General features: G+C 39.8%; 1 protein-coding gene across 1 annotated transcript in view; it reads right to left on the bottom strand.

Moving 5' to 3' along the window:
* Window positions 1–19,388: 19,388 nt before the first annotated feature.
* Window positions 19,389–26,756, bottom strand: part of nomo (nodal modulator) — a 50,434-nt gene continuing 43,066 nt past the window's right edge. Inside the window, exons 28-31 of the mRNA XM_052020972.1 lie at window positions 26,600–26,701; window positions 26,364–26,483; window positions 21,722–21,814; window positions 19,389–19,953 (exon numbers count right to left, since the gene is read on the bottom strand). Of these exons, the coding sequence (XP_051876932.1) occupies window positions 19,822–19,953; window positions 21,722–21,814; window positions 26,364–26,483; window positions 26,600–26,701 (447 nt within the window). The 3' untranslated portion in view covers window positions 19,389–19,821. The remainder of the gene's footprint in view (window positions 19,954–21,721; window positions 21,815–26,363; window positions 26,484–26,599; window positions 26,702–26,756) is intronic.

Here is a 26,756-nt window from a genome sequence, read left to right as displayed (position 1 = left end):
ATTTTTTGGCACAGAAATAATTTGTAGTCCTGATTTTTTTATTCAGTGTTTGCACAGTAATGACTACTGGGGGAAAAAAAACACTAATAACCTCACTGAATATAAACCCCAGTCTAAAATAATTATATCTTAATCATTGTTTTCAAAAGATGATTTTAAATTAAATTCACAAAATATTTGTAATTTACATGTTTACCAAATGAAATTGCACAGGACATTAGCTTTTTCACAACATACTCAATTCTTTTTTTGTTTATGGTTTTGAATTGCTATTTCCCTGATTTTGCCATTTGATTTGCATTCTCTTCATCTACTTTCTGAAACATGATACTTAACTGGTTACTAAAATGAAACCACTTTGGAAGTGAGGACTATATTCTTGGTAGTGCATGACTGACAGGTGTTCTGGTGAATAAACCAATGAAAATGCCAGATTTGGTGGAAGGCGGGCCCAGCAGGAGTGTCAGCCACCTGACTGGATAATTGCTGATCCCACAGGGACCTCCAAAATTAATATCATTCTGATAAAGTAGTTCTTCCTTAATGGGCCTGTCTTGGCGTGTGGACAGCAACAGTTCAAGAAGACTGCAAAGCCTATATTGGAAAGTTAGCAATAAATGCCAGCCTTACCGGCAACACCCAAATCTGGAGAAAAAAGTGCCAAAAATAAGGTAAGATTGTTAAAGATATGTAAAAGAAATAAAGTAGTAACTTGTAAAATAATTGCTACAAGTAGGAGATTTGAGATTTGGAATCAACACCATTGACCTTAGCTATCCATTCACAAAGTATTGTATCCTGTTTTGCTACAAGTTCAGCTCCTCTCTGTGTCTTATCCAATCTCAAGCCCTAACATTGCCTGGCACCATCCCTCTCTCATCCTCCCCACCAGTTCATGCCTTCATCATTCTCAAAGGTCAGTTCTCTGGTTTATGGCATGGGACAGAGGAAGATCAGGAAGGGAGAGATCAGTTTGTAGCCACTTGAGTTGTTGGTGGTGAGACAGATTGAGGACAGGGGTGGAGAATTGGAGCATTTGGTGAGCTGCAGGTTGTCAGGCGATGAGCTCTATATCAGGGATCAACAAACTGGGTGGGGGTGTCAAGGATTCAGTGAGCAGGACAGGAGGAACCCATCAACTTGGATAAGTAAAATTACCCATAGATCTGGCAAATCAGTGTTGAGGTGCATGCGGACTGGCCATCACATGCATCCCTGATGCAGAAATTATATTAGTTGCAAGGATGACTTGGTATTGGTTTATTATTATCACTTGCACCAAGGTACAATGAAAAACTTGTCTTGCATACCGTTCATACAGATCAATTCATTACAGAGTGCATTGAGGTAGAACAGAGTGCATTGAGGTAGTACAGGGTAAAAACAATAACAGAATACAGAGTAAAGTGTCATTTCAGGTAGACAATAAGGTGCAAGGTCAAACAAGGTAGATTATGAGGTCAAGAGTCCATCTCATTGTATAAGGGAACTATTCAATAGTCTTATCACAGTGGGATAGAAGCTGTCCTTGAGCCTGGTGGTATGTTCCCTCAGGCCTGTGACAAGGCAGGCCCAAGTGAATTTCCTGATTGGGCTGATTTGACATAGAACTTTATTTCAAGTTAAATTGATTTTCAATTGTTGAAAATAAACAGCGATCTGAATCCAGGCACACACCAGCATGTGTGCATCATCACTAGAAATGTTCAAACTGTCCTGGTGACAGCGTTCAATTGACTATTACACTGACAAAAGATGTCCTGCATTTGATATAAGATTTTAAATAGTAAGTTAATAACTGGGACTCCACGCAAGAACCGTTTTACCACCATTCCTGATGATATCTTTCACTGATTGCACAGTAGTGCACAGGCAAAAATACTTAATAAACAACAAAGTCTGTGGATTTTGCAGTGCTACAGTTCTGCAGACAACATCACAAAGCGCAAAGGGTCTGTCAAAACCATCTCAGGAATGCTATGCTCTGCTAGTTATATTGGCTGAGCATGCAAATAATAAGTCTCTAAAGAATTAGACCAATACTCCAGGACATAAAATAATTCATTTTGTTTCATCTGCCAACTTATTTTTAATTCCCTAAATGTCAGGTTTCATAAACTAAGCAGACTTAGGAATAAAGTGACCTGAAGAGAACTGGAAAGAAGAAAAATGGGTGAAGAGAAGAGACCAAGAAAGAAAATTGCATTGAAATAGAACATGAGTGAGGAAATGCTTTAACATGATGGCAAAAGTATGAGTACATCTGTGGAAATGGGTTAAGGTTGTATTATGGTATTATTTTGCATGTTTAAAATGTGTTCAACATTAAATGGGATGTTCTTCAATCCAGAATCAACACTGTTTTCCAAAACAGAAGCTGCAAGATTCATGAACAAAGTTAGGAAGAACATCAGTAAACATAGCTGGGAAAAAAAATTCATAAGACCCACATTAAATCAGTTTGGTAGTTTTAAATGTAATGATGCTGAATTCTGTCTACCTTATCAAAAAAATCTAAAATATTTTCAATAAATGTAAGTGGATCAAAGATGGAAAGAATGAATGAATCTGTTTTATGGCTCTATACAACTATTTTAGTTCATTTTGATTTTCTAAAGCAATTAAGTTTTTTGCTGGTTGAGAAACAACTGATGATTAAGTCATTTTGTAATTCAACTAAATTTAAAATCCTATAAATATTTATTCAATAAATTGAAGACGTTCTAAAGATTAATTTCTATGATATCATTGAACAGTTTAAAATGGCATTTTTAGTTTAAATAAAAAGCTCCCGTGCAAACTCCTACATCACACCGATTATACTTTAAGAGTGTTTCATTAGCTATAAAGCTCTGGATTATCCTAATGTCATGGAAGGCAACGTACACACACATGTCTGTCTTTAATCTTTTATTAACATTCAAACATGCAAGATTAAGCATCTGCAATAGAACTGTTACAATCACTCCATTAAAATATATGAATCACACAAAAGCAATAGATTCACACAGATAATAATGTAAGACATTTTGCTAAGTTTTCCCAAAAAAGGCCGAAGACTACTTTCAAAGTGTAGTGTAAATTAGGCTTTCAAACCTTGTACTGTGGTTGTTGTCCTTCCAATCCCAAACATTATGGATTTTTTAGAGTCTTGTTACGTTATACATTAAAAATGATCTACTGCAATGAAGTAATCCAAAATGTATCCTATTGAAATATTTCTCCAGTGGAAAAAAGAATTAGAAATTTTGAGGATGTATCAAAGGTTATGTATAGATACACCTACCTAAGGGTTGTGTGTACAGCTTTGAAATAAATGAATGTGAGAGGCAAAAAAGGCATAGGATATCCAAGGATGATGCCTCCCCAAATGCTTGGGTTGTCAAGTTTGAGAATGAAGAGGATATTTTTCTAATTAGACAGCTAGGGCTTCCTCCACTGCTTCCTCCCAGCCACTGAAGACATGCTCCCTGGATCACAGAATGGATTCTGTCTGTCTGCAGGACTGTGGCTTTGATCTTCACAGTGCAACAACTCGGGGACCAGCACCACGTGGCCTTTTTCAACCTCACTAAAGCCTTTAGCTCCATCAATTGGGAGAGACTGTGAAGCAGCTTCCTCAAATTCAGCTGAGCCCAGAAATTCATCTCTGTTTGCTTTAGGATGACATACAAGCTCAACAAATGATCCACAACAGAACCAATTCCAGAGACGTCTGCTTCAAGCAAGGGTGTTTCATTGCTCTGACACTTTTCTCAATTTTTATTGCTGTATTGGTGCACCTTGGCTCCCCTAGAGTGAAACTAGTCTACAGGCTGAGGGGGAAACTGTTCAACCTATGGTGTCCACACTTCAAAACCTAGGTCATACCAATATCAGCAGTCAAACTGCAGTACTCAGCCACTTGCATCTGTGCACATTCAGAGGTGGAGCTCCAAGTTGTTGTTGACTCATTCACTGAAGTGTTTGAGAGGATGGACCGTATACTTAACATGTGCAAGGCAAAAGTCCTCGATCAACCCGTCCCTCTTTACAAAAACACCCTGCAGGGTGAGGCTCTGGAAAATGTGAACCACTTCCCACATCTTGGCAAAGGCAGGCATTGTTGATGAGACTTACCAGTGCTTTCAGCGCTCCAGTGTAGCCTTTGGCCGTCTGGGGAAAAGGGTATTTGAAGGTCAAGACTGCAGACCTGATGTAAAACCTATGGTCTATCCATGCCCTCCTGTAGGCTTGGACTACCTACAGCAGGTATCTCAAGGCACTGAAAAGATTTCACCAAAGCTGTCTCTGCAAAATGCCCCAAATCCATTGGAAGGGTGAGCAAACAAACATCAGCATCATCTCCCTAACCAACATTCCCAGCAGTGAGGCCCTAGTTATACCCAGCTGACTCCTATGGGCAGGGCCCGTTATTCATTTGTCCAACTCTGGTCCCAAAACTGACGCTCTAATCCAAGTCCGGGCGAGCACTCGGCATTAGAAGTTCCATCCCCAAAACACCCTTGATGGGCTTTGATATAAGGCAAAGCTGGGCACAAAGTTTAATCTTCAGTCAAAGCTGTAATGAGTTTTTACAGTATGTAAATGCCTCTGACATACAGTGACAATGACTTTAATGAAGTTAGAGGCACAGGTATCTTATTGTAAAATTCCAAGAATACCTAGCGTAATAATATAAAACTGTTTTGCAATTTTATGCAAATATTTGGAATTTCAATGCATAAATAATTGCATAAGGTGAATTAGGCCCGAAGATTTATATTTCTGTATTGTATGTATTATTGGTTGATACCACTTTACAAAGCTGCAGTAAGAAATGTTGTTTTGCACAATGCAAGTTCTTGTATAAATAAAGTGCCATTGTTAGTTTAAATGACTGGCTTCAGTGTCCTAAAGAATGAAAGAGAAAATATTGAGACACTTACAATATGCCATCTTAAATGCTGTTAAAAGTTGTATAAAATTAAACCCAGTATAATCTGTGTCATATTTGTTCATTTTTGTCCATTTCATTCAAACAGACAAGAATTGTGCGAAAATAGTATGTGAGTTATTATCAACTCTTTCATTAGAACTGAAATCTGAATCCAAAATAGTGTTTGTGAAACTTTTGTCCAATAGCACAGGTTACACCAAGTGAAAGGTATGTTACAGGATGGCACAGCAGTACAGGTAGGGGACCTGCTCCCTCCCATCTCTAGCAGATGGGGTTCAATGCTAACCTTTGATGCCGTCTGTGTGAATGTGTCAGGTTCCCCTGGGTGGCCCCAGTATTTTCCCAACATCCCAAACACATGCCCCTTGGTAAGTTAATTGGTCATGGTAAATCGCCCCTAGTGTGTAGTTGAGTGGTAGAATCTGGTGCGTGTTGATGGGAATGTGGGGAGAATAAAATGGGATTAGTGTAAGTGGGTGCTTGATGGTCAGTGCAGAGTTGGTGGGCTGAAGGGCCTGTTTCTGTGCTGTATGGCTCTATGATAGAATTAGGGTCTACTGACCATGTTAGCTGCAGCAGTGGGAGGGAGTTTAAGTTATTTAGGGTAAAAAATATAAGAGAGGCCCAGATGGCTTTTGCAATATCTTTCAATGTTATTAACTACAAAGTAAAGAACAATGCATGACGTTTTCTGGAACAGTGCTCTAATTATGCCATTTATTTCCTACAAGTTTCCACCTGAAATACTCCACCTTGTAAATGTCAGGAGTTTTGATCCAATAGGTCAGATTATTGATCATTTCCACAAAGATGCAACTGCCTCCCATTATTAATTAAATAAGAAAATTTTCTATAGATGTTTGAGAATACATTTGGAACTAGACATTCCCTTCCACAACCAGCTGTTTAATTTTGAGGTTAATACAATTGTTTAGGACCTTCCACTTTTTTATGATGTTAAAGCAGCAGTAGTTGCAAAGTTTTCAATTATTGTATGTGTCCAACATAAAACATTAATAAACCAAACCGCATATCACATTTTTGGCAAGAATTATACACAGTGCAGGTGTTTGCTGAACTTGTATTGGTGTATGTATATAACAGTATAAAATACACCTGTAAGAAAATAAAGCATGTACATTTACAGTGGATTCAAACAGCTGTGACATTCAGAGCTGCTGATGGACCTGAAGTGCAGTTATTTTCTTTAATGTGGTTCTATTATTGTCAAAAGCAGAACCTATGATAGAAGAATTGCAAGGCAGAAAATAACAGTGGTTTATTGCTCACTGACTCATCTTTCTGTACCACATTATTGACTCGCCTTTCTGTGCTAATATTTGCAATAGAGGTGCAGAGCCCTGGCCAAAAGAAAAATTATCTTTCTTCAGCAAAGAGAAAAAGATTAAACTCTTTTTTTTCTTTCCCTCCATCAATCTTCATCATTAAGGAATGTGCATGTTTTCACACACTCTGTCAATGCTTCTCTTTGGTCAATTTTTGACCCATTCCGTCTGAGAATGGCGAAATCTGTCCCTTGGGGAAAACCAAATACAAGTGATCCTGTTTTCTTTAGAAAAGAGGAGACTTAAAGATGATCTGATTCACATTATCAAAAATATGGAAGTAATTGATTGAGATGATTCAAACAAATTGGAGAAGAAAATTCAAATTTTGTTAAGAGTAAGAAGGAAAGTCAAGGTAACATTACTTAGCAATGATAATAAAAACATAAATACAGGGGATATTGAAGTGGAGCCTTCCTGCACAAGTATTCAAGTCCAAGAATCAACCATATAGATGCCATGATCATCTATTCGTGCTTCTATCTGATGTAGATTCCTTGTCCATTCCATCCATTTGTAGCCAATACACTCCAATTCATATAACGTTTGAAACAGGGGTTCAAATGCAATGGTTTAGCATTGTTGCTGCCCTATTCTTTAATCGATATCTAAAGCTGATTTAATTCAGCACAATCCTTCATCTTAAATGGCAGACAAAGTGACATCCACTGCAACATTTGACATTCGTGCAGTTCACATTCTGTGTTTCTGAAGATTAGACAGACCTTTCTATACACAATTATAATTACAAGCTGCAAGCTGGTAGGGACTATAATTGTCATACTTCATGAAGGATTCCTGACAAGCTGACACAGGATGAGCTTGACATTTTGCTAACCAAAATTAATTTTGAGACCTTTGAAGGAACATTGAATTATATTATAGGTTTTTCATTTAAAATGCAATATTTGGTTTCAGTGTCCTTTGACAGAGTACAGAGAGTTCTGACGGTGATAAAGGATTAGAGCATGTCAAAATCTGATTAGCATCAAATGGGAGCTGTTCTGGCAAATCAAATTCTCATGATTGAGATTCTATAGCATAACAAGAAGAGATGTGGATGCAACTGAACATCTGCAGTCAGAATAACATATATTTTCTCACAATTATCGTCATTTCAATTTCATTGATGTTGCTTGTGTGCAAAGGAGAGTTCTGTCCCATTAAAGTTGACAGTTTCACAATTGCAGATGGACGCAATTGACAACCAGATTGAATGAATACTTTTGCTAACCTAACACAGAGATGTGGACCATTATAGGGAAACATTTATAATTTCCACTAAATTACATGCAAAAAGTTACCTCTTTTAAAACCAGCAATACTTTGATCAATGAAATGAATGACAGCAAATTGAAAAGAACAAAAGGTAGAAAGCACAGTTTTGGTATTGAGCAATTCCAAATCAAGAGACTCATGAGGATCACGTGAAGTATTTGCATGGCGGGGAAGAAAACACTTTTTAGTTCTTCAAAATATAAACGTTGTTGGTTATACAGATGAGGAGAAGAAACCTTCTGATCTCTGAAGCTGCTTATGTTTCAATTTAACTACTTCCAGATGACTCAAGACGCTTTCTGTTATTTATTCATTTTCGAGGTGTGGACATACCAGCATTTACTGCCTGCCCCTAATTACCCTTGAGAGGTTGTCAGCCACCACCTTAAACCACAGCAACCTCTCCAATGAAGTTGCCCCGATAGCAAGCGACTTCCAGAAAACACTTCAGGGATGTTCTCTAAGTCTCCTTGGGGGGAAAAACTGTAACATCCTCTTCGTCTTATGGGAATTCCTGCTGTGTCCAATCAAATGGACACGGAGCATCCAGAAAGGCACTAAGCACCTTGGGTCCTTTGACACAGGAACACATGGAAGCCAGTTAAAAATAAACCTCCCAAACAACCCAACCACCCGACCCATCCAGCAACCCCTGCTCCAACTGAGGAAGAGTCTACAGAACCCCTAGGACACTTTAGCCACCTCAGAACCCATGAAGCTGAAGTGGATGCAATTCATCCTTGACCCTAAAGGGTTGCTTAGGAAAGAAACTCTCCTAAAGCTGTTGGGTAGGGATTTAGACTCTGCAGTGATAGAGAAGCGATAATATGTTTCTGAGTCAGGATGTTATGTGATTGAAAGGGAAACTTGGTGATTGTGGTATTCCCATGTGCCTGCTACCCATCTTAGTGATAAAGGTCATGGGTTTGGGAGGTTCTGTAGGAGTAGCCTGGACTAATTACAATGTAATTTCTAGATGATGCATTTGGCAGCCCTGGTGCATGAGGAGAGGAAGGAAGGAACTTTCAGGACGATGGATGGGATGCTCATCAACTGCACTACTTTATCCTGGATCTTGTTTAAACTTCTTAAGGTTTGTTGGAGATGCACTCATCCAAGCAAGTGGAGATCATTCCATCGTTCTTTTGACGTGCCTTAAAAATGGAGGATAGGCTTTGGGGTGTCCATATTCTGGTGCTTAGAATGCCTTTCTCAGGCATGGATGTGTCAGTGTTAGGGTCTGGGATATAAAATGCTGCAAGTGCTTCCTTGTGCTTGGGTTGAGGTCAGGTTTTAAATTTATTCATGGGCAAACCTCAGGGGAGAGGAGTGGGAGAATGGATCTCAGAAGCAGTCGATATTTACCAAGTTACCTGGATCTCAATGGGAAACAATGTTTGGAGTTTCTGCCCTTAAGCAGGGACCTCTTCACTGAAATCTCCCATAATTTGCAGCCACAACAGCCATCTCAAAGCAGGGCAAATAGCAAATGGCCATTGGTTGTTACAGCACTGAAGCAACAATCATGTGTGGTTTGTACTGGAGATATCTGATGTGTACTTTACATTAGTGAGATCACAGATGCTCTTCAACTGAAGAGAACTTGCTACATTCCAGAAGCCGACAGGTGAAGAGTACTACTGATCACACACGCATTGTTTTGAGGCTGTCACGTCTCAGTTCTTCCACATACTGGAACCAAAAGGGATTCCACTCTCGATGTCCAGCTGGTGCAATGGTAGGCAGCAAATCACACAGATCAATGCCCGGCGTCCTGGAAGCAGGCACCTTGGCTTCATTCAGCAGTGGTCAACCATGCCAGCTGCACCTGAGCACTGATGCAAATCAAAGGATGTCCACTGGATTGATGGGGCTTTCCACTGCTGCACAGGCCATGCACACAGCACATGCAGTGGGAGGCCTGATGTTACACAATCCATGATAGAGTAACTCCCACTGGTGTGCTGAGAATAACACCTTTGTCTGAACTGTTGTGGAGGAACCCTTGCTGTACTCAGCAACATGGGGGGTCAAGTTCATGATGGTCTTCTACACAACCTCGCCATCATGAGGGCCCTGGCTTTGCCAGCAGCTACAAAGCAGCTTAAAGGCAGAAGGATGAGGAAGAGGTGTGGGAAGAAGAGGAAGTGGATGAGTCAACCAAGTCGGCCCATTTCTGCCCAGGCTGTTTGCAAAGGACTCATTCTAGTGGAATGCCAGCAACCAATGCCCCATTCACCAAAGCCCCACTCACCAATGTCCCATTCACCAATGCCCCACTCACCATTGCCCCACTCAGCAATGCCCCACTCACCATTGCCCCATTCACCTATGCTGCACTCACCAATGCCCCATTTTACCATCCCTGTGTCACTGATGAGCAAAGAAACCAATGCAAAAATCCATTACGAAACAAAATTCCAAACTCCATATGAGAATTGATTAATCAAAGGTTATCTGCCCTTCACATGTGTTTCCCTATCCTGATGCTCCTACACAATGCTTTCTCCAGGGCTGCAGCACAGCCAGCAAACATGGAGGAGACTGAAGGTGACCTTAGACCATGACCTTCTCTAGCCCTATGCTGAGGACCAGTGCAGCCTCCAGCATCTCAATGTGGGGTTTCAGCAGCTGGCCTGGTTGGCTGCAAGGTGTGAATGGGAGGTTGAAAGTGGACAGTAGGCTCTGCCAAACAGTGCCTCAGCGATCCTAGTAACCTGTGAAAGATGGATAGATTATTGGACTGCTGTCACACCCTGCACCTTCCATGTTATCATCTATGATGACAGCAGTGTCACTTTCTATCTCCTCCAAAGCATTCAGTGCAGCATTCCAAAGTGTTGCAGTCCATAATCTCCCACAATGTACCATTCTTCAGTTAGTCAGGTCAGATTATTTTTATATTCCAAAATAAACTTTATTCATCATAAAAAACAAACTATATACAACAATAAAACAGTGCAAACCTTTACATTCATGTACAGATCAATCATTAGTGTTACCTTTTTATATTAAAAAAAAAGCACTGATGCCACACCATGTGGCTCCCTGGGGTGCTACCCCAATCCCATATTTACAATATTTAAGGGGCTTCCTCACCTGACCCCACCCCTCCCTCTCCAGTGGCAGAAGAATCTTAAACTGTAGTCCTTCGCCACTGAGCCCTTGTGTTGGCTGCACCCAGTTTCAATGCGTCCCTCAGCACGTACTCCTGCAGCCTGGAATGTGCCAGTCGGTAGCATTCCCCTACGGACATCTCGCAGTGCGGGGAGACCAACAAATTTTGGGCAGACAAAAGGGCGTCTTTCACCGAGTTGATGACCTTCCAGCAGCAGTTGATGTCCGTCTCTGTGTGTGTGTCCCCGGGAGCAGCCCGTAGATCAGAGAATCCTCTGTAACACAGCTGCTGGGGATGAAATGTGACAAGGACCCCTGCATCTTTCGCCACACCCTCCTCGCAAACCCACAGCCCGCAAAGAGGTGGGCGATCGTCTCGTCCCCAGCGCAGTCCTCCTGGGGGCAGCGCGCGCTGGGAGTGATGTTTTGACCATGCAGGAAGGATCTGACTGGGAGGGCCCCTCTCACCACCAGCCAAGCGAGGTCTTGGTGCTTGTTGGTGAGTTCTGGCAATGAGACATTCTGCCAGGTGGTCTGGACAGTCTGCTCAGGGAACCACCCCACAGTATCCATCAAGTCCTTCTCCTGCAGTGTCTGCAAGATGTTACATGCTGACCACTGCCTGATGGACTTGTGGTCAAAGGTGTTGGTCTGGAAGAACTTTTTCACGAAGGACAGGTAGTGCGGCAACGTCCAGCTGACTGGGACATTGCATGGCAACGGGGCCAGGCCCATCCTTCGCAACACCGGGGACAGATAGAACCTCGGCACGTAGTGACACTTCGTGCCCACGTACTTTGGATCCACACACAGCCTGATGCAGCTACAGACGAAGGTGGTCATCAGGATGAAGGCGACACCGGGGACACCTTTGCCCCAATTGTTCAGGGACTTGTGCATGGCAACCTGTCGGCCATGCTCTACCTTGGATCCCCAGATAAACTGGAAGATGGCATGAGTGAGGAGCGAGGAACAGGTCACACCTGCGCCAAGTATAGCAGCCCTGAGAACAGCTCACACCTGATGACCAAGTTCTTCCCAGTTATTGAGAGGGAGCACCATTCCCACAGTCCCAGTCTCTGCTTCACCTTCCCAATCCACTCCCGCCAATTTTTGTTGCACACCCCGGCCCCTCCCCAGCACCTTCAGGTAGTCAGGCCTGACGGTGAAGGGGACGTTGGATCGGTCGGGCCAGTTGACAAAGAGCATAGCATCGCTCTTCACATGGTTAACTCTGGCCCGATGCCAACTCAAACTGGTCACAGATGCTGGTCAATCTGCGAACTGACCTTGGGTCCGAGCAGAAGACGGCGATGTCATCCATGTACAGGGAGGTTTTCACCTGGGTGCATCCACTGCCTGGCAACGTCACCCCTCTGATGCTCTCGTCCTTCCTGATGGATTCGGCAAAGGGTTCTATACAGCACACGAACAATACAGGGGAGAGAGGGCAGCCCTGCCTGACTCCAGCCTTAATGGGGAAACTATCTGTTTCCCACCCGTTGATTTGGACTGTGTTACTGATGTCTGTGTAGAGCAGGTGGATCCAATTCCTGATTCCCTCCCCAAAGCCCATTTTGTACGCATGTCCAACATGTACATGTGTGATATCCTGTCGAAGGCCTTCTCCTGGTCCAAGCTGACCAGGCAGGTGTCCACCCCTCTGCCCCGCATGTAGGCGATGGTATCCCTGAGCAGCACGAGGCTGTCAAATATCTTCCTGCCAGGTACAGCACAGGTTTGGTCCAGATGGATCACCTGTCCCAGAGCAGACATGACCCTGTCGGCAATGGCCTTGGACAGGATCTAATAATCCACATTCAACAGTGAGATGGGTCTCCAATTTCTGACGTCCTCCCTCTCCCCCTTCTGCTTGTAGATGAGAGTAATGGTGCCCTTCCTCATGGATTCAGATTCATTGGAAAAATGACTGCTGGCACTTGCTGGAGTTGCCTGTTCTTTAAAACGTGCACTTTAACTAGCACAGCACACTTTAACTCAATCTGACCAGTCACAATTATACACAGCCCTCCACACTGATGCATTCAGCCAAAAGCACTGGCTGCACACTGAAATCACATTCATATATGCAGGCAATAAAAAGGTGGCTTATTGCCTGCAGTCGATCAATGGGAGCAGGTTAATCACACATCACAATTCCTCCAACTGATTTCTGGGGCTATCAAATTTTTATCCCCCCCAAGGCTGCATACACATTTGGTTGTAATTTACAAAACACTTTTGACAAAACACTGTCAAAGGAAGTTTTTATTGCTCTCTGTAAGCAGACTCAATTATATTTTCCATCACCTTCATCCTTCTTCTATTGAAAGGCATGAATCATCCTAAGGAACACTTCTGTGGGTGGTGATTCCCCTCTGTTAGAGAGATGTGCAAGCTGAGCAGATCCAGAGTGCTGGAGATGGCATCTTTCAGATGAGATTTTAAACGGAACCTCTCTATACATTATTGCAGTTAGCTGGCCATCATTTAGCACTCAAGTATTACCACCATTAATTGGTCATTTATCTTAGTTCTTAATGGAACTCAGTGCTTGCATATTTGCATTTGTTTTTATCACTTTATCAGAAGCAACACATCAGATGTAATTTGTTCCAAACCATGTTACGATGGTTTGAAGATGTCAAAGGCATTCCATAATTATTGGGTCCAGTGTTCCCAACTTTCAATGTTTACTATGTGAAGGCCTTTGTTAATAGAGTTCCTTCTATTTAAAATATTTTGAAATGGTATTTTCCTGATTATTATGGATTTTAAACATACAGTTGAATAAAATAAATCTGTAGTTTTCTCAATATGCATTGGAAATCCTGATCTGAAAAACAGTCTGATGGGTGTTCCACAGACCAAAGGCATTTGCTGAAGTTGTGAAGTCACAATCACTGTTGTTTCTATAAGGTTGAAGAGAGGTCAATGCTCTACAGTTTCTACATTGTGTAATGTCATGATAAATGTAGTTCTGTGGTTCACACAGAATGAACATTAATACCTGGTGTTATTACTCAGTACTGAGTTTGCACTGAGGCTATGCATGCATCCAAAATGGCAAACTATGTTAAATCACATTTGTAATATTTATAGTTGTGTGAAGTTGGGAAAACAGAAATGAAAACCAACTCAGGATTCAAAGGGATTAATTTTTGAAGCTTAGGAATGTCATTAGGGCTGACCAGAACTTAGTACAGTAAGCAGAAAAGCATTTCCAATCTCAAAACTTGCCCAAGTGACTTGCCCAAGCTCATAACTTGCCCTACTTACCTCACACTTTAGGTACAGAAACTCAGTGTGAACACTTTCATGTGCAACAAGTCACTATACCTCAAACTAATGTACTGAGCAACTAATGATAGTTCCAATGCATCAAAACCTGGGATTTACTTTTTTCCTCATCTTTGCCTAATGATCTTGTTTCTCTAAAATTGGTCATTATTTCCTGCTCTAGCCATTCCATCTGCTCATTCTTAAACTGAACAGCACAAGCTCAGCAGCACCTGATATATCACTGGTATTATCCTCCATTATCAGAATTGCATCAGCCAAGTTTGAGCAGGTTTCCCTCCTTGGTTCAATCTTTCTATTATTCCACAAATATACTGGAGATGTAGGCTGGTAAGGTATCTCCTCAGATTCCTTTTCCATTTTTCCTCTCTTCAAAATTTAGTGTAAAGTATTCATGGACGTTTTGCACAATCTGTGCAGTTTAATCAGTAGCCATTCTCAATCATCCCATTCTCCACTTCCAGCCATGCCCACTCTAAATGTATGATATCCATATCCAAGTCTTGCCCCTTCAACCTCCAATCCCCCTTTAACTCTATAACTCTCAATAACCAATGTGATTCCAATATAATTAATGGGTTTCTGTCTTGAAATTGATCAAATTTAAACTCCTCACATCATATCTTCAAGACTATTGTAGGATTCCCTATCTCTGCCTTTGTCTCGTTTTGGCCTTTTAGCTACTCCTTTTCCTCCCCTCTTGGTGGTAGACTTTTCATACACTTCAGCTCCAGACCCTAAAATCCTATCCCAAAACATTTATATTTTACTTTATGTCTCTCCACTTGCAAAAGTCTTCTTAAAACCAACCTACTGAACAAACCCACAGGTACACACCCCAACTCTTCCACATTGGCTTGGCATAAATTTCATTTCCTCTTCTATAAAATAGAAGAAACTAAGTATGCTGTCCAGTCCTTTCAGCCTGTTTCAGTGAGATCATTGTTGATTTGGAACCTAACTCCATCCACCAACTCTAGCTCCACATTCACTTAATACAAATTGAAAGATTATTAATCCCAGATTCAAATTTATCAACAACATCAACTCCTTCCTTATGTGGGGGAGCAATCTACACTTGAGGATGAAAAAGTATTTCTACTCTTCTGAAGAGTGCTCTTCTGATTGGAGTCATCTCTTGTCTAAAGACCCTTCTGCCAGTGAAGACATTTTCTCTATTCTTACCCTTTCAATTCCTATCGAAATTCTAGAAACCTTAATCAAATCACCTCTGAATCTTCTAACCCACTTCATACGTTCATCCATTTTTAAGGCACTTTATAAATGTTTTTCAGTCAAGAACCAAAATCTTTTCAAACACGCTACATTGGTTTTTGCATTACTCATTACTGATGTCCCATTTGCTTGTTTTACTTAAAAAAAAACTTTCCGATAATTGACTTCATTTTTTTTTCATGTTGTTACTTAATTTTCACTCAACTTCACCTCTTTTATTGTGCTACCAATTTCATTCTCATCTTTATCTCTCCAGTATTTCTCTCTTTGTAGATTTTCATTACTAATTTCTGTCTTACATAAAACAGAACAAGTGTTTTAAAATGTTAATTTAAGCTTCTTTAGGAAATAAAATTATAACTTGAGCAATGGCCCTTGAATTATTACCATTCTAATTACAGGAGATTTATTCAAAGATATTTGGTAAATATGCAAATAAAATTTTATTACCATAGATAGTACAATTACTGAAAAATTGATAAGCCTTAATGAAAAACAAATGAATATGACATACTACCAAGAAGAATCATGCTGTTTGCAGCAACAGAATACTAACAATGTGGAACTAACCAGTCTTATAACAACCTCGATGTAATCTGGTTCCAATCAGTTCCTATGTGACTTTAATTGGCCTTAATTTAAAGGAACAACAGAGTTTCTACTTATTTTTGGTATACAGCATCTATAATTGAAAATTTTACGAGGTTTGGTGGTAGCATTCTTAACCAGATGTTCTCTAAACACTGAGCCAACATTCAGCAGGATAGTCCAATTTGGGGAGAGTGTCCAATGGGTCAGTTGTAGTACGTATGTCTGCATTAGGTATAGCAAGAAAACTAATTTTTATGTGGCACATTTCACAAGGTCCAAAAGCATATTTTAAGGTAAAGAAAAAAAGCAGCAGCCAATTTGCATTTCAGGGTCCAACAATCTGAAAATAATCAGATGACCCTTTACTGATATTGATTGAGGAATAAATATTGTCCATGATAGTAGGGAAAATACTGTTCTTCTTCAAAATATTGCCATGTGGTCTTTTATGTATACCTCTGTGTAACACTACATATGAAAAATAATAATAAGGAGCTGATTCAAGAGCCACTGCCCCACAACATCACTTGAGGTGTCCATTTTTTCTATTTCAGGGCCACAAGAGATCCTGCTGCCTAATTACAATTCTTCATTATTAGGTTTCAGAATTAGTATGTCATCACTCTATCAGATATGGCCATCTCCAGTTTAATTTACTTTAGTTTAATTATTGATGAAGAATACATTCCTCCCTCACTAAGAACAGCAAGTGTTTATGCATCTTAAATAATTAAGCCTTCTATACACTTATCATCCATGTAGTGATTATTGTTTGTTAACTACATTTTCAAAAGGGAATCACAGCAGTTACTGCACTTCCCTTCTGTCCTGAGTTTAAAATGTCAAAAGCATCTGTTGTTTTAATAGGATAGTGGATAATTATAATTGATCTACAAGCAGTATTACTGACACTCAAATATGTCAGCACAAAATGTTAATGATTTATTGTGCCATGTACCAATAGTTAAATAGCATTTAAATTCCAAATATATTTAAAGAAATATAGGATTAACTATGTATTTAATCTTTTCTCATCAAATTACTTAACTTTTTTTTAAAAGGGTATTATACTGATGCACAATGGAGCCTCAAAATAACAAGTAATCTCACTGAATTTCTTATGTAATGCTAATATGATGCATTAAATAGAGGCCTGACAAGGGAAAAGCTAGGATGGTTTTGTGTATTGCAGTGCTGCATCTCAATCTAGTCAGCTCAGAGCTTCCAAATGGATAAACTGATTAGTTGCCCTTCTGAAACAGACCACCCTAGTAAATATGGTATAAGAAAATGGCAGAAGTGGGATTGTCACAAAGATTTCATCAAAATTGTTTATGATTTAATTTCTACAAGAGTGAATTTATATCTCCTATCTGGATAATATAGCCTATATATTTCTTTAAAAAGTTGTTTGACCATAGGTATGACCACAACCTAATATGCCTTCTGGGAATGGGCAGATTTGGATTGGAGACCAAATTTAAAATTTAATAGCTTAAATGAAACATGAAATCAACTGGTTATAAAACAATAATAATAAAGACATAAGATGCTGGAAATACTCAGTGGGTCACGCAGTATCTGTGGTCTTCTACCTGAAACCTACACTGTTTTTTTCTCATAGACACTGCCTGACCTGTTGAATGTTTCCAACATTTTCTGTTGCTAATTTCAGATTTCCAGCATCTGCAATTTTTTGATTTTCATTTTTAGTTATAAATCTAACATGGTTGACAAAATACCAAGTATTTCTAAATAAAAGACGATTTTACCACAAATCTGATCAAACATTAATACAAGCCTTTGGAACCTCTATGTACCTAATCATTTGCAAATATATGTAGAACAGTGACAGTACTTTGAATGCAAGGGTTTTGTAAGCTATAGTACAACTTAGCAGCTATGTGCCTACCATTAAAAACACTTGGTAGCATGTTGTTAGAAGATTGAAAATACAGTACACAAACCCAGCATGACTCAGGTCCTTGGTCATAGAGTTCCTACTGCAGAGGGTCTCAGAGTGTAATGACCTGCACTTCAATCCAGCCTCTATGCATAGATTATGTAGTCTGCTGATTATGTTCTCAAACAAGTGTATGATCTGCTGCTGCTGAGCTATTAAAATTTGTAGGTAGGTCTTCTCCAATCAAATACCTGGGATCATCAGCTGGGATAATCTGAGCCTTTAACCAACAGATTCTAGCTGTCCTTATCCCAATACTTTTCAGGCTAGGCCCTTCTTGGCCTAATACCTGGTAACATATAAAGCAATGCAACCTGTTCTTTGGGTTGTTGGTGCCTAAACCAACAACACCCCATCCTCTCCTCCCCACCACCCTAGGCTAGCCTAGGTAAGGATAATGTGTGGCTACCAAGCAGAACTAAAACCAAGAGCTGGAAAAGTGGTGATCAGGTCCCTGCAAGTCGATGGCCATCTGGAGATAATTCACCATGCTGAAGAATCACTTGTTATACAAAGCAAGTCAGCTTCTTTCACACCAGATCAGTCAAGGCCTGGGTCAATAAAGACCACATTCTTCACTACTGCTGGAATGGAAGATGCATCAACGTTTGACTGAATATTTCATCCCATGACTCCACTCCCCTTCTCAAAGTGTATTTGTGCCAGTCTTGGCCACTGCATAAAGTGGATTGGACTAGGTGCTAAGGTAACTAAATTCTACCCATATGGCAGTATCATCTTCACTGGGCGAAGTGTTACAAGCACAGGAATAGGATACAGAAATACACGGAGCTGCAATACAGGGAACAGCAAATAGGCCAGATCATGTCACTGTTTATGCAAGCCAACATTTTCAATCACATTTACACAACTTATTCTGAAAGCCCTTCGACTCTGAAAATCGTCATTGGAAGTTGTCAGAAAGTATCTCCAAACCTTTAATCATTTTTATAATTCTCTGAAGGCAAAAAAGAATATTCCCATTATTTCTTTGTATCGTTGTTTACTGGCAATGGACACAATCCTAAAATCTGCATTGAGGTTTCTCAATTCTCCCCTCAGTGTGAAGCCCAACACTTCGCCCAGTACTTGTTAGAGCTTTAAAGATTTACCATAACCCCTTGGCTTTTATAGTTTACAACCCAAGATACAAATTGGAGTACTATGATGGCCTCAGAGTGAGGGGCTGTCTTGTGAACTGGTATGCTCCAAAGCATCAAGCTTATTTCAATTTAAGTATAACCATCAGATAATTTAACTAAACACATATCCCCTTTCAAATTATTTGCTGGTTACAGCTAGCTATTTTTACATTAAATATTTTTCCAGAGAACAATACATAGGCCATGTGGTGTTCAATTATGAGTTTGCTGAATGGTCAATACTTACTCTAAGTATCTTGGAACGAAAATAAACCATTATAATAATACAGAAGGCAAGTCAATATTCAGCTAAACTTTCTCGGAGAACTAACATTTTTTAAAATATTTGTTTTATTACTACTAGATAACCACCATGATCATAAATGATGTGAAGTTACCAACTAAGGGAATGAATGTGTAGAAGGCGAAATAAACCAGAATCATGCTATTCAACAAAGCAAAAACAGCCAGGAAATAAAATGGTGAAAAATCTTTTTTAATGTAGGAATTCTATTTTCCAGGGTTTATTGTCACCTATTGAACAGTCATTTTACCACACATTCAAATGGCTCAGTTCAGATACATTGCACAAGCAAATATAAAACAAGCAAGTTGTTTTTGCTTCTTGGTTGAGTTCTCACAACAGCAAAAATAAATTAACATACCAGCTGTTAAATCAGAATTCTGTCCAATGTTTCTCAAATCTTTAAATCAATTCAGATCACTGATCAAAAACAAATGTAACCTCAATTTGTTATAAATACAATCAAAGAACATTAGGAGGTCAGCAGTTTAAAAAAAGACTCTTATCATGTAACAATGAGTGATTTCAACAGAAATTATTTCACTGTATGAATCTGCACTGAGCGAGAACTCCATGGAACTGATATGTAGGTCTTTCATTGTTAATTATGTATGCCTTGTCTTTGGTCTTTTGGCTTGTCTCTTTGCTTCCTCTTGACTAATACCACCTGAACCACCTTGGCTGAGAGCCCGCACACCTTGTAACCGATTTACCAACTGCATCAGCAATGGGATAAGCTAGAGGAGAAAAGGTCACACACATTATATTTAATGTGCTAAACTAATTACCTAAATGGGAATGAAATCCTAGTGATGAAATTATCTCCTGAATTAAACTTGATTGTGAGTTATGAGTTGATCACTTATTTTTAAGAAGAGTCTACCTTCAAATCTGGTATCAATAATTAGAGGGAAGATCTGATTAGATACTTAACAATTTTATTTTGGCCAAAAAAATCTTTGCAGAAATTCATTGCACAATGACTAGTACAACTCATCCTCATCATGTTCTGTTTAAAAGAACAAGCAGTTATAGAGAACTCTCAGTAACTTAAAGGCAATAATGATGAGTAAAATACTGAAAAGAATAATTTCAATTTCTGTGCATAGCTTAATCTTTAAAATAGTGAAAAAAATAGCTTTAGCTCAAAAAAGCATAATGTGGTATGTATATTTATTATTACACACGACATAGTAGATAAGAGCTCCATGGTCTGCCAGAAAAATTAATGCCACGTGAAATTGGACTGCATGAACTGCTTTCAGATCAAAGGTGGTACAAATGAAGTATATTCACTGTGCACCTGATAAGATTACAAGAAAATCTTTCTCACTATAAATCTGCCACATGCAAGCATTTTATAGCAGCATCACAATACAATACTGCAGCAATAAAAATGTATTTTCATTCCTTGTGCACAAAATTTGTAGTAGTAATCTTAAGGGTTTATAATTGCCTGTGTCAAACTAAGCAACTGGCTTTAATAAAAGTTAACAGTTCCCATACCTTCCTATTAATAGCATTATTTGGTAATGGTGGAGCTGATAGAATTACATTGAATGCTAATTACTGGATTATGAAGGTAATAGAAGTTCAGAGATATAAACAGCTCACAGCTCTATTGGAAAATTTTAATTCTTGCAGTAGCGCCTGTAATTTCCACTAAAAATATTATACAAGTTATGTCCCTAATTCTGCTGTATAAAAGATCAGAATTTGAAAACCCTGCAAGTCTTCTCACTGCTGAAATAATTGGTATTCTGTTGTTTCTCAAGAACTATTAAATGTAACTGTTGTTTTCTTCTGTTTCTAAAAAAAATTACCATAAATTTGAAATACTGCAAAGCAGGCAATCCCTTTAAATAAAAAGTGGTAAAAGTGAATTCAAGTATTTGTTTTCTTTGGCTTACTTGATCAGAAACAGACAAAAATCGAAACTGTCGTCAAATTGTCAAAAAATCAGTAATTTAGCATGCCAAAGCTTCATATATGACTATATGTTGTTAGTTTACCAATAAAATAAGCCCTGAATTGTCTCTTTGAAATGCCTTAAATGACAAACTTAACAAATATAATTGGGGCAATCTTGAAATGAATCCTACAGTGAAGTACTGCTGACAAAAAAATTGAGAGGTATTTGACTGCAACACTGAAAGGCTGTCTCAATGACCCATGCACTTGCCTAATGAGCTCCAACAATAGCTTAAAAAACATAGTCCTCAAAATATTCAAATTTTGAGCCTCCAGTGAAAGGCTTATCTGTGTTTTCTTGTTTTTTGTGTTAGTTTGAATAACTCATAATTGGATCTGATTATTTTTTGCATTGAACTTGAATTGCTATTTGCATCATTGGTCATGAGTTTTCATAATCTGGTGTACAGCTGTTCTTAATTTTAAGCACTTTGTTTTTAAAACAAAAATATTGTTTTCTGTCATAAAACCTGCAATAAAATGCCCATATGCTGCATGAAACACATTTATAAGTGCTTGAAAACAGAAGCTTACCTTATCATGATTATATCCAGCCAACAGCAGGAGCAGAGTAAGGGGCAGAGCAATGTATGACCCCTGGGCAACATCCTGCTCAGGTAGTTTTCTCTGGAAAAGGACAACATAGCAAAATGAGGCTTCATCCAGCAGTGATATTTTTCAAGACCACAGTGGCATTTCTCCAAACTATCACTTGATGTATTGTTGGTAGAAATACCACATGAAGGTTGGCAATATAACTGTTTTCAATTAAAAACAGGTGGCAGGTTTATGACCCTGAAAGATATCTTGTATGTGCACTTGCACAGATGTCCATGTGAGGGAGGAAGTGAGATGGGGACAGAGTTATTTAGGAGCACAACATAAAATAGACAAATATAAACTAAAAAATTGAGCGACTCTCATAAGCTTGACTAACACCCTGAAAACCCTTCCCTTCTACTCACCCCCCACCACAAACACACATTGGTATTGATTTATTATTGTCACTTGTACTGAGGTACAAGTCATACCGATCGTACAGGTCAATTCATTACACAGTGCAGTTACATTGAGTTAGTACAGAGTGCATAGATGTAGTACAGATAAAAACAATTACAGTACAGAGTAAAGTGTCACAGCTACAGTGGAAGTGCAGTGCAATAAGGTGCAACGTCACAAGGTAGATCGTGAGGTCATAGTCCATCTCATTGTATAAAGGAACCGTTCAATAGTCTTATTACAGTGGGGTAGAAGCTGTCCTTAAGTCTGGTGGTACGTGCCTTCAGGCTCCTGTATCTTCTACCCAACGGAAGAGGCGAGAAGAGAGAATGACCCGGGTGGGTGGAGTCTTTGATTATGCTGGCTGCTTCGCCAAGGCAGCGAGAGGTTAAAAACAGAGTCCATGGAGGGGAGGCTGGTTTCCGTGATGCGCTGGGCTGTATCCACAACTCTCTGCAGTTTCTTGCGGTCCTGGGCAGAGCAGTTGCCGTACCAAGCCGTGGTACATCCAGATAGGATGCTTTCTATGGTGCATCGGTAAAAGTTGGTGAGAGTCAAAGGGGACAAACCAAATTTCTTTAGCCTCCTGAGGAAGTAGAGGCGCTGGTGAGCTTTCTTGGCCGTGGCATCTACGTGGCTTGACCAGGACAGGCTGTTAGTGATGTTCATTCCCAGGAATTTGAAGATCTCAACCCTCTCGACCTCAGCACCATTGATGTAGACAGGTGCATGTACACCGCCCCCTCTCCTGAAGTCAATGACCAGCTCTTTTGGTTTGTTGACATTGAAGGAAAGATTGTTTTCATGACACCATTCCACTAAGTTCTCTATCTCCTTCCTGTACTCCAACTCATCCCTGTTTGAGATACGGCCTACAACAATGGTATCATCTGCAAACTTGTAGATGGAGTTAGAGCAGAATCTGGCCACACAGTCATGAGTGTATAGGGAGTAGAGTAGAGGGCTGAGGATGCAGCCTTGTGGGGCACCAGTGTTGAGAATAATCATGCCAGAAGTATTGCTGCCTATCCTCACTGATTGCGGTCTGTTTGTTAGAACGTCAAGGATCCAATTACAGAGGGAGATGTTGAGTCCTAGGTCTTGGAGTTTGGTGACAAGCTTGCTTGGGCTTATAGTATTGAAGGCAGAGCTGTAGTCGATAAACAATAGTCTATCGTAGGTGTCTTTACTGTCCAGATGCTCCAGAGCTGAGCGTAGAGCCAGGGAGATGGCATCCGCTGTAGACCTGTTCCGACGATAGGCGAATTGCAATGGGTCCAGGTTGTCTGGGAGGCTGGAGTTGGTGCGTGTCATGACCAACCTCTCAAAGCACTTGACATAAGATGACATAAGTAGCAGTTCAGAACTTTCTCAGCAAACTGCCCAAGCTGGATGATGTTAGTACAAAGTTACTCAAATTGCTATGAATCAAAAATGTGCAATATGTACTCAAATTCATTTACTTGACTTCTATAAAACTCAAATCCCACCAGAGAGACGCCCAACACAGATTGGGTGACCGCTTCGTCGAGCACCTTTGCTTCGTCTGCTGCAACAGCCAGGACCTCCCGGTGACCACCCACTTCAATTCCACATCTCATTCCCATACTGACATGTCTATCTACGGCCTTCTCTACTGCCACGTTGAGGCCAGACGCAGCTTGGAGGAACAACACCTTATATTCCACCTTGGGGGTTTCCAACCTAATGACCTTAACATTGATTTCTCTAACTTCTGGTAACCCCTCCCCTTCTTTATCTCCCCCCCCACCCCCAACCACTCCCTTATTCCCATGGCTCCCCTTCCCCCACCTTGATGACCTGCCCATCTCCTCTCCTCCCCTCCCCCGTCCTTTATTCCACGGTCCACTGCCCTCTCCTACCAGATTCTTCCTTCTTCAGCCCTCGGCATCTTCCACGTATCATGTCTCCATTTATTACATCTTCTTCCCCTCCCCCACCCACTACTTTCCCCCCTCACGTGAACTCACCCATCCCCTGCCTGCGTATGCTCCTCCCCCTCCCCCCATCTTCTTATTCTGGCTTCTGCCTTCTTCCTTTCCAGTCCTGATGAAGGGTCTCGGCCCAAAACATTGAATGTTTATTTCCCTCCATGGACGCTGCCTGATCTGCAGAGTTCCTCCAGCACTTATTGTGTATTGCTTCAAATTACACCACAATGCCTTCACAGAATTTCAACAACTGAAAATTAGAATTTAGTCTCTCTCTCTCTCACACAATTACAGAATCATTTAGTCTGATTACTATTGGAATGACATTTTCCAGAGATATTCTTACTGCTTTCAAACCAAATCACACTAAATAATTCTTCAAACAAAAACTCTAGTTTAATTACTAAATTATAATTGCATAATATCTTGCAAACCCTCCTCCTGACAAAATGCATCGTAAGTACATATTGGGAATAGCCTTTACATTTTAATAACATCTGATAGAACAAAGCTGCTTTATGAATTTATTTAACACCAATTACAATCATAGTTAAGGGTGGTAGTTCATATAATAGATTTTGGTACTTTGGTATCGCTGATGAGACTAGCGACAACTGCCTACACCCAGTTACCCAGGAAAACCATTAACTTCAGCCACAAACTTCCTTGCCAAATGATCAAAATATTAACCAGAGGTGAATAAATGGAGTTGCAATGTACCTTTAATTAAATGGAGAAGGATTGAGGGACTGAATGGCCACTCCTGTTCCAAATATTCTTCAAGTCCTCAGCCTACCTGTTCAGATGCCTCCATACCCTGCCTCTCCCAAACTCTGTAATCTCCTCCACCCATTCAACCCTGAGAATACTGTACCCTTGAAAATCAAATAAACTGTAGATGACAAATTCTGAAATAAAAACAGAAAATGCCGGAAACTGTTTTTAATTCTGTACCTTTCCTTTCTCTTGTCCATTCCTCAAAAATCGGCAGCTGTGCCTCAAAATGTTGAAGTTCTAGATTCTGGAACCATGCCACTCATTTCTCTTCCTTTAAAAACCTCCTTAAATCTTTCTCTTTGACCAAGTTTGCAGTCAAATATCCTTTCATTTCCTTTGCCTCTGTCTCATTCTGCTCCTATGATGCACCTTGGGGCACTTCACAAGTATATAAACCCAAGATTAAAAGTTTAAACAGCAGAGCCCAGTAGTTCTAAACCGAAGTGCCTTTGGAACTGCTGACTCCAGCCAGCAACATTCACCTTAATATTTCAAGTTTAATTTGAAAGGATTGCAGTGCTGAGATGCAGTATAGCGCACTATGAATGGGTAATCGGATTTTGTTGATTCTCATTTACTTTAGCAGATTAATCTCTCAGCATCCCGGAGTTGCAAGACAAAGCTTTATCATGCTTGACAATCTTCTTGTTACCAAGCTAATTTGTGCTGCACCACCTAAAAATCTTTTATGTCAATGGGAAAGTTGCAGTATAAACCATTCTAAATTTGTTTAACTACTGTAATGAGACTAATGTTTATAGACAAATAGCACACATGAATCAGTCAGCATGCCAACTGATAAGAAAGCAGTCTGCTTAAAAAGCAACTCTTGGTAAGTTTGTTAAATCCAAAATAGTACATTTAAAGTTAATTAGATAACAGCAGTTAAGCTTTAGGATTTTGGTTTCCAAAAGGCTTTAGCCAGAAATCTAAAATGGTGAAGTAGGGCAGTGTCGATCAGGGTAAAAAAAACACTGATCAGCAAAATTTTAATCTTTTGTATTCATAGAACAGTAGAGTACAGGAACAGGCCCTTCAGCCCACAATGCCTGCACCAATCATGGTGCCAAATTAAACTAAATTGCTTCTGCCTGTACATGATCTATATCCCTCCATTTCCTGCATATTCATGTGTCTAATCCAAGAGCCTCTTAAACGCCACTATCACATTTGCTTCCACCACAACTCCTGGCAGCCCATTCCAGGCACTCACCATTCTCTATGTGAAAAAAACTTGCACCACACATCTCCTTTAAACATTCCCCCTCTCATCTTTATAATTACTCAATTAATTTTATCTTTGGTAAAGTATAATTCTTCCAAAGAACAGTCACATCATGAATCTCTTGTTAAAGTAAATATTCAATATTTCTTAAAAATCAGAACAAAAATAAATTACTTTGCACAAATATTCTGATCGACAATCTTGAAAATATTCATTTACTTACCGAAGGGGTAAACATTAGGGTAACATGCTTGTGATAGCCTGTTGCACTGAAGGATATCTGGGGTAAGGTGTACTCATAGAGTGATTTGGGCAAAGTAGACTCTAGCACAACTACATAATTCTGCAGGAATAAACAATAAAGCAGCTTATTCTTTTCCAAACCAACAAAATTTAATTGTATAAGTGCACAACATTACTTTGATGCTGTCCAATTCTGCAAAACGAAGTATCTTTTACCTCTCCATCTCTTAGCAGCGGTGGGAAGTGGAAAAAAAGGGACTGACCCAGTGACACAGTTTGAATGGGGTTGTCCAAGTTTTCACTTTTATACAGCACCACCTGAATAAGTTAAACATATCTATTTTAACCTTCTTGATAAACAAATTTTAGATAT

The sequence above is a fragment of the Pristis pectinata genome, chromosome 8 (genome assembly GCF_009764475.1).
Source record: "Pristis pectinata isolate sPriPec2 chromosome 8, sPriPec2.1.pri, whole genome shotgun sequence".
Lineage (NCBI taxonomy): Eukaryota > Metazoa > Chordata > Chondrichthyes > Rhinopristiformes > Pristidae > Pristis > Pristis pectinata.
The sequence above is the reverse complement of the archived record's forward strand: the minus strand, read 5'-3'. Positions and strand labels throughout refer to the sequence as shown.